Here is a 13,413-nt window from a genome sequence, read left to right as displayed (position 1 = left end):
TGTATAACAAAGTGAATCAGCTATATGTATACATATATCCCCATATCCCCTCCCTCTTGCATCTCCCTCCCACCCCTCTAGGTGGTCACAAAGCACCGAGCTGATCTCCCTGTGCTATACGGCTGCTTCCCACTAGCTATCTATTTTACATTTGGTGGTGTATATATGTCAATGCCACTCTCTCACTTTGTCCCAGTTTACCCTTCTCCCTCCCCATGTCCTCAAGTCCATTCTCTATGTCTGCATCTTTATTCCTGTCCTGTCCCTAGTTTCTTCAGAACCACTTTTTTTTTAGACTCCATATATATGTGTTAACATACAGTATTTGTTTTTCTCTTTCTGACTTACTTCACTCTGTATGACAGACTCTAGGTCCATCCACCTCACTACAAATAACTCAATTTCGTTTCTTTTTATGGCTGAGTAATATTCCATTGTATATATGTTCCACATCTTCTTTATCCATTCATCTGTTGATGGACACTTAGGTTGCTTCCATGTCCTGGTTATTGTAAATAGAGCTGCAGTGAACATTGTGGTACATGACTGTTTTTGAATTATGGTTTCCTCAGGGTATATGCCCAGTAGTGGGATTGCTGGGTCATATGGTAGTCCTGTTTTTAGTTTTTTAAGGAAACTCCATACTGTTCTCCATAGTGGCTGTATCAATATACATTCCCACCAACAGTGCAAGAGGCTTCCCTTTTCTCCACACCCTATCCAGCATTTACTGTTTGTAGATTTTTTTGATGATGGCCATTCTGACTAGTGTGAGGTGATACCTCGTTGTACTTTTGATTTGCATTTCTCTAATGATTAGTGATGTTGAGCATCCTTTCATGTGTTTTTTGGCAATTTGTATATCTTTGGAGAAATGTCTGTTTAGGTCTTCTGCCCATTTTTGGATTGGGTTGTTTGGTTTTTGATATTGAGCTGCATGAGTTGCTTGTAAATTTTGGAGATTAATCCTTTGTCAGTTGCTTCATTTGCAATTATTTTCTCCCATTCTGAGGGTTGTCTTTTCGTCTTGTTTATGGTTTCCTTTGCTGTGCAAAAGCTTTGAAGTTTCATTAGGTCCCATTTGTTTATTTTTGTTTTTATTTCCATTTCTGTAGGAGGTGGGTCAAAAAGGATCTTGCTGTGATTTATGTCATAGAGTGTTCTGCCTATGTTTTCCTCTAAGAGTTTTATAGTGTCTGGCCTTACATTTAGGTCTTTAATCCATTTTGAGTTTATGTTTTGTGTATGGTGTTAGGGAGTGTTCTAATTTCATTCTTTTACATGTAGCTGTCCAGTTTTCCCAGGACCACTTATTGAAGAGGCTGTCTTTTCTCCATTATAGATTCTTGCCTCCTTTATCAAAAATAAGGTGACCATATGTGTGTGGGTTTATCTCTGGGCTTTCTATCCTGTTCCATTGATCTGTGTTCCTGTTTTTGTGCCAGTACCATACTGTCTTGATTACTGTAGCTTTGTAGTATAGTCTGAAGTCAGGGAGTCTGAATCCTCCAGCTCCATTTTTCTTTCTCAAGATTGCTTTGGCTATTTGCTCACTCTCTTTATCTTAATCCTTTGTTTTTAAGCAGATGCAGACCAGCCATACATTTTTTAAAAATGGTCAAAGTGTATTGTCTGAAGCCCTTGCCATCCACTGCCCTTCCAGTTTTTTCTTTTGGCATTTTCTCCAAGGGCCCGATACCCTCATGTTGACCAACCTTTGGCTGCTCAGGGTGACCCACTACAAGAAAAACAATTCAGCCCTTTCCCATCTACTTCAAAACATATCTATTCTGTACTTTATCTCTTAGGATTCTGCCTTTGGGTCATAAAAAATTTGTAAATGTTAATCCCAGTGATTTACTACTCTTTATGAGCTGATGTGTACACATTTTAACCGGAGTCTTCTGAATAAAAGACTGTAATCTAAGGAAATGAAAGTTTTTAATAGTGGAAGTAGCCCCACCGGAGATAGTAAGTGCACAGTCCCTGGAAGTGTTTCGCTGAGCTGGTGACCACTTCCCAAGGATGAACTAGAAGATTCCTGATCCCTTTCAATTCTGAAAAATCCGTAGTGGCTCTAGTGGTGGGAGCTTCAAGCACCTTGGCAAGCCAGTTCCAGTCTCTCCTTGTATTTTCTCCCTTTTTGTGGCTCTGCACCCCCCACCTCCATAATACAGGCTATTCTTCCAACTTTTCCAGCAGTTACCAACAGCCTGTCATATTTAAGAGCATTTTCTTGGCAAACCACCATTCTGCATGAAAGGAAGGATTGGGATTGGGGAAAGTGGATTTGACAGTTACCACCCAAAGTATGTTAATTGTAAGCTTTGTACCTTGGCAGTCATAATTTATACAATAAACAAAATCCATTTGTTTGCTAAGCAACACCTTTCCCTCATTCTTGACCTCAGTGGAGGTATTTGACCTCTGGACTTAAGAAATCTTAAATTCCATCCTGCTTGCAGAACATGCTTTAGTGGCCCTGGCAGAAGCAATCTCATTTCTGCCCTGTACTTACCTCCCTTGGCCTGAATCTCACCATCCATATCCTCATCTCTGACATGAACCCAGCAGCCCTGGGCATTCTCTCAGCATAACTGATCTCAGATGAGGTACTATGCAGGCTTCTGTGGGGATCCCCCATGCACCGAGGCCTCACATCAGGAGCAGCTTCACTTCAACCTATTGTGGGTTCACATCCAGTCATCTGTCAGAGGGGAAGCTTCCCTTTGTAGAATAAGGCTCAACAGATCCTATATCTAATATGAATAATAAGAATATCTTTATCCAATGACAAAATGTGACTCTCTGAAGAGCTTCAGATTTGGGAATACATTTTATGTGTATATATAAAATTGGGATCATTTAGAGACTATTTCTCTGCTAATATTTAGATATTATTATTACTTGGAAGAATTTTCCCTCTAGAAAAAAAGCAGGTTAATTTGGTACAGACTGTCTCTTATAAGAGTATAAGAATAATTTTTCTTAATTGAAAGAAAGAGCTTTTTTATTGAGGAGAAAAAAATTATTATCTTTTAGGGTATTGTATTTAATTCTTTCTAAGGCTTTTATAATATGTAGCCATTTGTGGTATCTTCTAAATAAATAATAGCATTTTAATTTTTGCCTTTCAGCTTTCACCTGAATTGTATCCATTTAAATAGATTTATAGCTGTTTTCTTGAACAGTCCAGGCTTTTCTGGTTCTTTTTGCACCTGGGGCTTAATAACACAATAAGCAAAGGAGAGAGAGGGAGAGAGGTGATAGAGTGTATTGACACCAAGTGAGTGAGCAATAAAGGTGGCTGTATTTTCCTGCCATAGGAGGGAAGGGCATATACAACCATGATGTTCAGTCACTTCTTTTTTTTCCTAAAGGTAGAAAATATATGATGTAAGAGTGGTAGGAAGGGAGGGAGACTCGTTGCTTTTTCAGGTTAGGGGAAAGAAACATCACTATAAATGCACTTGAAGAAAAGGCAAATGGATTTTCATTTTCTTCATTAAACATGTCATCTTCTTATTTTGTTTCCCCTCTGTCTTGCTGAATCTACCCCAGCTGATGTATCTGCCTCTGCCCCAGTTTTGCTCCTCCAAGGGCCCTTCTGTCCACTGTGGCATGAAGGGTAAAAGCCACAAAGGCCCTTTCTTCGGTCATGTCATCTCTTCACTGCCCCTTGGCTTACACTGTATTTGTGCTTTATCTGCAGGTCTGTGGCTGTCCTCTTTATTGGAAAACCCCCATGTTCAGGGCTGCAGGGGGAGAGAGGACAGGATTTGTGTCAGCCCAGTCATTCATTGCCATGTGGAGAAAGTAAGTATGAGAGCAGTTACTCTGGGGCTGGGCAAGGAATTGTCTGGCCCTCATGACATGCTTTATAAAAGTCACTTATTTTACTCATTTATTAATTTTCCCCTTATCCTTTGTTTCAACAAGTAAAATTCAATGACTCACAGTTTATTATGCCCACACACAAATTCTTTCCCTAAGCCTTTATCTTACGTCTCTAATCAGTAAAACAGACCTTCAGAAATACTTCTTTAATAAGTATTTGGTAGTTCTTAGTTTCACTTGTTAACAATTTGAGTCTTAGGATTTGACTCTTGCAGCAGTGACATAAATGCTCCTTTAAGGGGAGCAGACCACACTTGTCACATGCTTCCATTCTCATGTGATCAAATTTAGAATTGTATGTAGTTGATTTCTTAAAAATAGCTGAATTCTAGTAGATTTTAGTTACTACTTTTTGAAAGCTCCAGTTAAGTAACAAAGGAATAGAACATCTATCAAGATACTCCTGGATTTTAACATCCTGACAAGTTTTCTTAAACTCAAATCCAACTTTCTTCTCTCTTTTATTTTTTTCTCCCTTCTTTCTTCTTTAGAAGTTATTTCTTGATATATTTATCAATTTAAGAGACTGTTATAGCATGCCCCTTCTACCTCTTTTAACTGATCAGCCTTCTTTAAATATGCTTTTCTCATCTTTTCTGGGCTAGATACCCTTCCTGATGAACTATCGGGAAATGCTGTTCACCTGATGTCACTATCATCATCATCATTATTTAAAATCAACATATAATAGCAGCAAAATTCAGCTTACAGATTCTTCTGATTCTTTCATGCCACCTCAAAGCCGTTAGTAGTATAATGCTTGAGAACATGATAGGTGATGAATAACTGTATTCTTATTTTGAAAAATCTAGCAGCAAGTTGAGTTCACCAAGTTCTTCTTGCATTACAATAGAACTAAAGTGATCAGGGGATATAAGACTACCAGTTAATGGACTTCTTTTAAAGAACAACATCAAAGCTAAAAGTTATAAATGCTTCATGTTTTTCAGGTGAATTTTAGTCATTTTGTTACAGGGAATAGTTCTAAGTTGTTCAAATACCAAGGACTAGAATGGCCCTAGGACTAGAACCACTCCTCATACACCAGCAGGATGACTCTCCAAAGTCAGGGCCATGGTCACCGTTCCACTTCTCCTATCGCAAATAGGAAACAGCTAGATAAAAATCTTAAAAAAAAATTTTTGTGTGTGTAGTCGTAAAAGAAGAACTCCTTGGAGTCTAGAATTAGCAAAAAAGCACTAATTAGGAGTAAACCAGTAAAAGAATTGGCATTTGCCATTCTGGCTGTCTCTGGCACCCTAGAACCTGAGGGAAGAAAATAGAGCCAAGGGCCTGAACAATAGGGGGGTCAGCTTGGATTCCCTCTCCTTTCCCTACCAGTAAAGCCAGGACTTCAGCTGGGTGGTCTGCTTGTCTATTATTAATTATTATTGTTGTTATTAGAAATCAGTGTATAACAGTAGCAGAATTGAAGATCTTGAAATGTGTAGATGTTCTAGCTTTCATTCAGCTAGCTTCTCTCCCCCTGGTAGGTGCCAGGCCCTGAAAAATGCCTCAGGTGGAGTGTGAACAAGGGTTAGAAAGAATAGGGATGTTACACAGCTCTTGTCCTGGGTATCTTCAGCCATTGAGTTCAGCATTGTTGGCAAAAGCCATCTAACAATCTGGGAAAGCAGCAAGAAGTGAGTTATGATTATTTCAGAGAACGTGTTGAAGAAGCTGGGAGATTAAAAAGGGGTGGGGGGAGTAGTTCATTCTATAAAAAATTAGAGCCAGAGAGAAGAACTATAACTACTTACATTCTAAGTTACTTTGAATATGCTAGGACCGTATGTTTGTGAGCCTGAGGCTGACTATCAAAGAAAAACTAGTAATCAACTTGTTTATCGGCAGTTAACTGCATAATATTAAGGAAAGTAACAGCCAGTTTTTTTGTCTTAGACTTCATGTCACCGGGATAGGGTGGACATTTCTGTTGGTGGACAGAGCAGCAGCACCCGCAACAGCTATATTCCTTTATTGAAATGAATCATTTTCATTTTATCTCTAAGAAAAAGAGATTATTTCTGCAAAGGCAAAAGGCAAAAAGACTTGAAGCACAAGTCTTCATTTTCAGTTACTATAGGACACTGCTTATGAAGTTATACAGTATGAGCAACTGTCCCTGTCTTTTTTCATTAAAAAATTTTTTTTTAAAATTCTGTGAACAGATAACTGATGTCTCTGTATCAAAGCTTTATTTTCTGCCCAGATACTATAACGACTGGAGCGCCCTCTAGCGGGAGCTCCTTTTTCAGCACTTAAAATGCGTGCTTTAAAGGAGACTCAAGTATGGCTATTTTGGGAGAAAAAGCAACTAAGCAGGATGGTTTGAATTACCACACTGACCTTAAAGAAGACGTGTGTTTATTTTTATAATTTTTTACAAATTGTACCCTTTGCATAAAGTGACTTGGGTCCAAGTATAGTATATAAAACTTTCAAGTACAAAAAAATAACTGGCAGGACTTCCCTGGTGGCGCAGTGGTTAAGAATCCGCCTGCCAGTGCAGGGGACACGGGTTCGATCCCTGGCCCTAGAAAATCCCACATGCCGCGGAGCAACTAAGCCTGTGCGCCACAACTACTGAGCCTGCGCTCTAGAGCCCACGAGCCACAACTGCTGAGCCAACACACCACAACTATTGAAAGCCCGTGTGCCCTACAGCCCGCACACCGCAACTACTGAAGCCCGTGCGCTCTAGGGCCCGTGTGACACAACTACTGAGGCCCACATGCCTAGAGCCCATACTCCACAACAAGAAAAGCCACCGCAAGGAGAAGCCTGCGTACCGCAACAAAGAGTAGCCCCCGCTCACCACAACTAGAGAAAGCCCACGTGCAGCCAAAAAATAAATTTTTAAAAATTAAAAAAAAAATAACTGGCAGATAATGACACAGAATTAAAACATATTGGCATATACATACACATGCTGACTTGCTCCAATAATAGGCTCTATATAATCTTGGGGGGAAAGTCAAATACAAAAGTTAACAGCAAAACAGGAAATAGTTTGCCTCCTGTCCCAGTGTTTATGGGGTGGAGGCTTCTGAGCCCTCCTCTGAGTGGTCTGAGCATGAACACCTTAACAGGCTCTTGTTCCCCTGCCTCTGCTCCCCTTCCCTTCCCTGCTCTGCTGCCCATTTCGTATCTGTACTTTGACATCTGTTTCTCTTGCAGTCAAGACATTTTTAGGGGAAAGGCATTGCTCCACAGCTTTTCTTTTTGAGTTCCCAGTTTACCAGCTTTGTGACAGAGCTCCTCTTACACAGAGTCAGTTATATTGTCCCAGCTTTTTTATGCTTTACTTCCTCTTACCTTTTCATGTCAAAGTGTCATTTTTCCACTAACAAAACAATATTTCATCCTAAGAGCTCTGGATGATAGTTTAGAATAGCTATGTTTACCTTCTTTCTCCAGCTTTCACGACTTTTTTTAATCTCTTTCTCTCCTGCCTTATAGAGTTCACCAGCCACTAGCATTGGCTGAGAATCAGAATTCACCTTTTCTCTCTGATTCATGCTTCTGTCGCAAAAGGCCATACCTAATTTGACTTTTCCCTCTTAGAGAGTCTCTCATCTGTCAGTGTCTGTGCAGTTTGTACTTAGAGGTGCTATACCTCACTGCCTTTTGTTGTGATCATCCCACCCATTTTCTTATCCTAAGAGGTGATTCCCATCAACACCTATTTCAGTAATCTTTTTCTGAAATATATATTTATTTAATTTTGGGGGTCCTGAGCATGCTGAAAAATGATAAGGAAAATAAATATAAAGATCATTCTATGGCTTTAATAATCACAAATGAAGTCAGTTAAGGGTATATCTGTTAGATCACAAACATTTTTTGAGAATCTTCAATGTGAAAGTCACTATGTCTATCTAGTGTTAAGGGAAAAAAAGAGCTATAACTTTGCCTGCCCTTTAGGTGCCAGAGAAATAAAAGAAAGTTCGTGGTACAATGGTGTATGTAATACATACAAATTAAATAGTACAAAGATCAGTAAGGAATTTAGTTGTCAGAGAAGGTTTTTTGAAAGAGGTAGTTTATTAGCTGGACCTTAAAGAATAGCCAGCGTTCAGATAGCAAAGTTGGGAGAGATGGTATTCTAGGAGAGTAAAACAACATGAGAAATGGCACCGAGGCAAGAATGCACACAGCACGCTCAGAGAAGAGTGGTTCAGGCCAGCTGCCCGGAGTGGACGTTTCATTTAGCATAGTAGTGAGATAGGCAGACTCTAGCCTAATTAAAGAGGGCCTTAAATGTCCAACTTAGACATCCAGACTTACTCATATAAGTGGTAGAAAACTGTTGAACATTTTTGGAAAAGGGAATTATATAATCAAAGAATGTTTTAGAATGATGAATTGTCCATGATGTGAGGTTGTATGGACACTGAAGCCTGTTATGACCCTCTTCCCTTCTAAAGGTCTCAGCATGAAGTAATAAGACCCCGGACTTGATGATAAAACAGAAATAGGAAGGAAGGAATGGTTGTCTAAAATGTTTTGAGGAAATATTCCTCAGGACTCTAGTATTCCCATCCCAAATTCCAAGCACCTAGTGATCTAAGATAGAAAGCTGGGAGTCATCATGGACTTCCCCCCTTTTACCCCTCCACACCTATCAACTACCATTTCCTTTCACTTGAACCATATTTGCCCCTTTTTCTTCGTCTCCCACTGCCAGTATCCATGCTCAGGCCCTTGGAAAGATTTCTGCTTGATATTTATGAAAAACACATCTGATCATGTCACAGTCCAAGTTAAAATTCTTCTGCGAGTAGGCGAAAGTCCAGGCTTCTTGACCTAACATAAAAGGGCCTCCAGGGTCCAATCCTACCATGTCCCCTTCCCTTACCACCCCAGTGCTTGCAGCTGCTCAAATAATCTGTGCAGTCTCACACCAGGTCTTTGTACATGCATCCCTCTTGATCTGCAGTAGTCCACTTTCCTACTTCACAACACTTAAGGGAATTTCACTGGTCCTCCTGTGTCTTTCCATGACACCCTGAGTTTATTACTTCTGTAATAACATTATACAGGATTATACATCTTATTGGTGTAGCTCTTTCACTAGACTGTAAGTTCCTTACAGGGCACAAAACTATGTCTTGGGCTTCCCGGTGGTGCAGTGGTTGAGAGTCTGCCTGCCGATACAGGGGACACGGGTTCGTGCCCCGGTCCGGGAAGATCCCACATGCCCCGGAGCGGCTGGGCCCGTGAGCCATGGCCGCTGAGCCTGCGCGTCCAGAGCCTGTGCTCCACAACGGGAGAGGCCACAACAGTGAGAGGCCCGTGTACCGCATAAACAAACAAACAAACAAAAAACTATGTCTTATTTTCTTTGTATTTCAAGTATTCACAAGGCCAGACAGTATCTGGCACACAATTAGCATTCAGTAAATTATTAAGGAAGAAAAGCAAGAAAGGTTGGAAACTAATTGGATGTGGAGAATAAGGAAGAGAAATAAGTTTAAAATGACTTCAAATTTTCAAGCCCAGATAACTTGGAGTGGTACCACCATTAACAAAAATAGACATCCATGACTTTGAGGGAAGATTTTAAATTTGGTTTTCGCTATTTTGACTTTGCTGTCAGAGTATAGCATCCAGATGGAAATGTCCAGCAATTAGTTGGATGTGAGGAATTCTTAGAACTTGAAGATTTAATAGGGCCTTCATTTTCTTCTTAAGCCTGGTGCTTCAAAGTCTAATTTCAAAAGCCCCCTATCATGTTAGTCCTGAATATGTCTGCCAGCCTGGACAAGCAGAAGTTCATGTCTTACGTGGTATGTAGTGGTCCATCAGATGTGTTCCCTCCTAGTGGGCAGCTCTGGAGTTCTGGTTCCAGATGCCCTAAGCTAACCTGAACAGACATTCTCCTTCAAGTGTATTTTTACATGCATTAGTTCAGTTGACTCTGTGGTCTCAGAAGCATTCTACAAAAATAATGTACCGTCTTGTTGTTGAGCTTTTATTAAGATGGCCCTTTGACAAAATCAAGAGCATGGAAAAATTTCCTTGTTTTTAATCACTGAAAAGAGAGCACTTGATTCTTGATCTAAATGGCCTTCAGATCAGACTGAAATTACCAACTATTGATGTTGTAGTCATTGTTCATAGTAGCCAGTCTTCCTAAGCAATTGTTTCTTTTCTAGGTTGCTGAGTAACCATCATGATGATGCCTCTAAGTTTATCTGTCTTCTTGCAAAGCCCAGCTGCAGCTATCTAGAACAGGATGATTTTGTTCCTTTACTTCAGGTAATTTTCATTTCCTTTTAAAAATGGGTTTTATTTTTAGAGTTTCAGAGGCTTTTAAAATTTTTTCAACTGTGAGATATGTCAACTGAGATATACAAATTTAGAGGTCAGATTTCTAGACGAGTTGTTTCCAAGCTTGTTTTAGCAGCAAAATCCTTTTGTTTAGAGAAAATTAACACTGATAATAGTATAAACAGATAATAGTATGAAACAGATAAAACAGGGCTACTCCCACTGAAGCAGAAGAGAGAGGCCTTACTCAGCCTCTCCTCTTGCCCACCCACAGCAGTCACAGAAGCACCTTCTGAAACCAGGAAATTGGCCTAGTTGAGTAGACCTTTGTTAAGGTTAAAGAGAAAGAGATCTCCAACAGAAAGAGCCCACTTGGGGAATATTTATATCCAGGCCTTCTGATGAGAATCAATTGCATGCCAATACTGGATCTGTTTTTATTATAGCATTCTTCATAGCCTGATACATTACTTGTGAATATTCTTAATTTCATATTTAAATATTACATTTTTCTAAGTAGTTCACAAATTACTTGAAGCTGAGACCTGCCTTTCATTTCTGTTGAATGCACATCATTTTTTTAGTTGTTCTAGTAAATCCTTGTTTACTGTTAGTTAGGATACCTAAAGAAGGGCAGAAAGATGCATTAATGTAGTGCAGGTTTTTTTAAGTTGTATTCGTGGCTACCATCAATTTTTTAATAGATTTTTGTTGAATTGCAACATACATACACAAAAAGACACATTAATCACAGTGCATCAATTAATTTTCACAGTGTGAGCACATCTGTGTAACTAGCACCCAGATGAATAACCAAAAATTACCAGTACTCCCAAAGTTCTTCATGCTCCCTCCCAGTCACTGCTGCCCTAGGGGAACCACTATCCTGACTTCTAACACTGTATGACATAGATTTCTAGTTGTTGGAACAGTTTTACATGTTCAGAAAATGAAGTTTGGTTGTAATTTATTTTGTGTGCAGGGTTTTGAGCTTGTCTTAATTTGCATGGTAGCCTTGATTATCCTTAGACTCATCTGCTACATGTTTTTGTTCCCCTTTAAAAAATGTTCATGGGAATGAGGATTGTTAATCGTTTCTTACATTTAATCAAGATCATCATACATAATATCCAATATTATGTGTTCCTATTTATGTTTTGTGAAAGTTCTCCAGCTACCCCTCACCCTCACCAGCTCAATCCATTCGCAGTCGTGCTCTGTCTCCTACAAACTGCATCTTTTTGGCCCCCTTCCCCTAAGAGCTTCTGGTTGGGTCTGGCAGATGGATAGCACCGCCAGGAGGTGGGAGGGCAGAAAAGAAAGAAGTTAGCATTTCTTCCCAACTCTTTGCTTCAGCACAGTAATGTATTTCTCTATAATACAGCTTCTGCTGGATGGCCGCTTCTCCACAGTTGTAGTGCCTACTGGGCTCCTGTAGCTCTGTTCCTCCCCTTGCCCTTTGGCCCTAGGGATTGAAACAATATCTTTCTGTTGCTCATCCCCGGTGCCTTCCACTCCCTTGTTTGTTCCCTTAACCTCCCCACGACTCCACACATAATTGCTTCGTGAAAGGTTCATATGGGTGAATTCTTTTTCCTATGGGGACCTGCCTTGACTGAGTTTTAGCAGAAGCTTTAATAAAAGCTTTGACAGGAATATAAATGAAGCTGTACCAAGAGAATTATGAACAAACAACAAAATTATGAATTAGTGGACATTTTTACTTCCGTCCCTTAAATGTAAGGAGAAGTTTTATTTTCATATAAGAAGTGGACGTATGGAGTCTTCTGGTAAAAGATGACAGACTGATACATTCTTCTCCCATTCTTTTCCAAACTCCTCCAGTTAAAATATATTTAAAAGGAATAAATCCATGAAAGTTAATGGAATGGCATAGAGGAACAGAGGAGGAAAAAAATCAGTATACAAGATACGTAGTATTCCTTGGAGATAGAAAGCAGAAGCAGGCTAAGGAGACCACAGCCTGGAACGAGGGGCTGTGTATGGGCTGCAGTGGAGAAGTGAGCTACTCTGTTCCACTCTGCTCGTTAGGATCCCAGAGAGGCTGTAAACTTGGAGTTGGCAGAGCTGATGAGAAGTATTAGAAATGGGGAATCATTGAAGGCTGGTATACAGAGCAGTTGACCAGTTGACTCCTTACCTGGTTCCCAAATGTAAAGTGCAGCCTGACAAATTAACAAACAATAGAGCATGTTAAGACAAATTCCAGTAGAGGAACATCCTAGATAGTGTCTGGCCAGTACTCATCAAAACTGTCAAGATTGTCAGAAAGAAGGGAAGTCTGAAAAACTGTCTTAGCCGGAAGGAGCGTAAGGAGGTACAACAGCTAAATGTAATATGAGATCCTAGAACAGAAAAAAATACATTAGGTAACAACTAAGGAAATGTGAATTAAGTATGGCCTTGAGTAATAGTAATAATAATGTATCAATATTGGCTTATTAATTATAGCAAATGCTAATGTAAGATATTAATAATTAGGGATCTGGGTGCAAATATATGGGAACTTTATACTGTCTTCTCAATTTCTCTGGAAGGCTAAAACTGTTCTAAAAAGGCATTTTTAAAAAATAATTACTATATTCAGGGAGATTATATAAAACAAGAATAGATGCTGACACAAGAAAGAGCTGTTTGAATTTTAAAATGTAAGTGCCAAAATTTTAAATTTCAACATAAGGCCTGGAAACTAAAGTTAAGGATATCTCTGGCACACACAAACTCACAGATGGGGGAGAAAGAGAGAGACAGAAGAGAAGACATAAAGGACCAATTCAAGAATTTCAACATCTAACTAACTGAAATCTGAGGAAGAAAGAAGGGAAAAAACGGAGAGAAGGAAATCATCAAAGAAATAATATAAGAGTCATCAAGGAAATAATACAGGATGGAGAGAATTGGAAAGACTGGAGTGATAGGATGGGTCCAGAGAGCAGGAACCCAGTGGGATTCCTGTTTCCTTTCTTGAGGAAGTACAACATGCCTGTGTAACCATCATCTGATCAAAAACAGAATGTGACCCTCCCATCCCAGCCTCTCATGTTCCCTCCAGTTACTGCCCACAGAACCAGAATACACAGAATATAAATCTTCTGGTTGAGAGGAGCCTCTGAGTGCCAAACACAGTGAATAAAAAAAAGATATACATAAACCAGTCCTGTTGAAATTTTAGAAAGCCACTGGAATCCCCCAGAGAGAAAAACCAGGTCACCTTAATAA

At 39.6% G+C, this 13,413-nt stretch overlaps 1 protein-coding gene across 5 annotated transcripts in view; it reads left to right on the top strand.

The window, feature by feature from the left end:
• Positions 1 to 13,413, top strand: part of PPP2R3A (protein phosphatase 2 regulatory subunit B''alpha) — a 221,742-nt gene that overhangs the window by 90,270 nt on the left and 118,059 nt on the right. For all 5 annotated transcript variants that reach the window (XM_004278937.4, XM_033404081.2, XM_033404082.2 and 2 more), the window contains 2 exons: positions 3,713 to 3,816; positions 10,059 to 10,161. In XM_004278937.4, the coding sequence (XP_004278985.1) occupies positions 3,713 to 3,816; positions 10,059 to 10,161 (207 nt within the window). The remainder of the gene's footprint in view (positions 1 to 3,712; positions 3,817 to 10,058; positions 10,162 to 13,413) is intronic.

This window comes from Orcinus orca, chromosome 5, assembly GCF_937001465.1.
Source record: "Orcinus orca chromosome 5, mOrcOrc1.1, whole genome shotgun sequence".
Lineage (NCBI taxonomy): Eukaryota > Metazoa > Chordata > Mammalia > Artiodactyla > Delphinidae > Orcinus > Orcinus orca.
The sequence above is the reverse complement of the archived record's forward strand: the minus strand, read 5'-3'. Positions and strand labels throughout refer to the sequence as shown.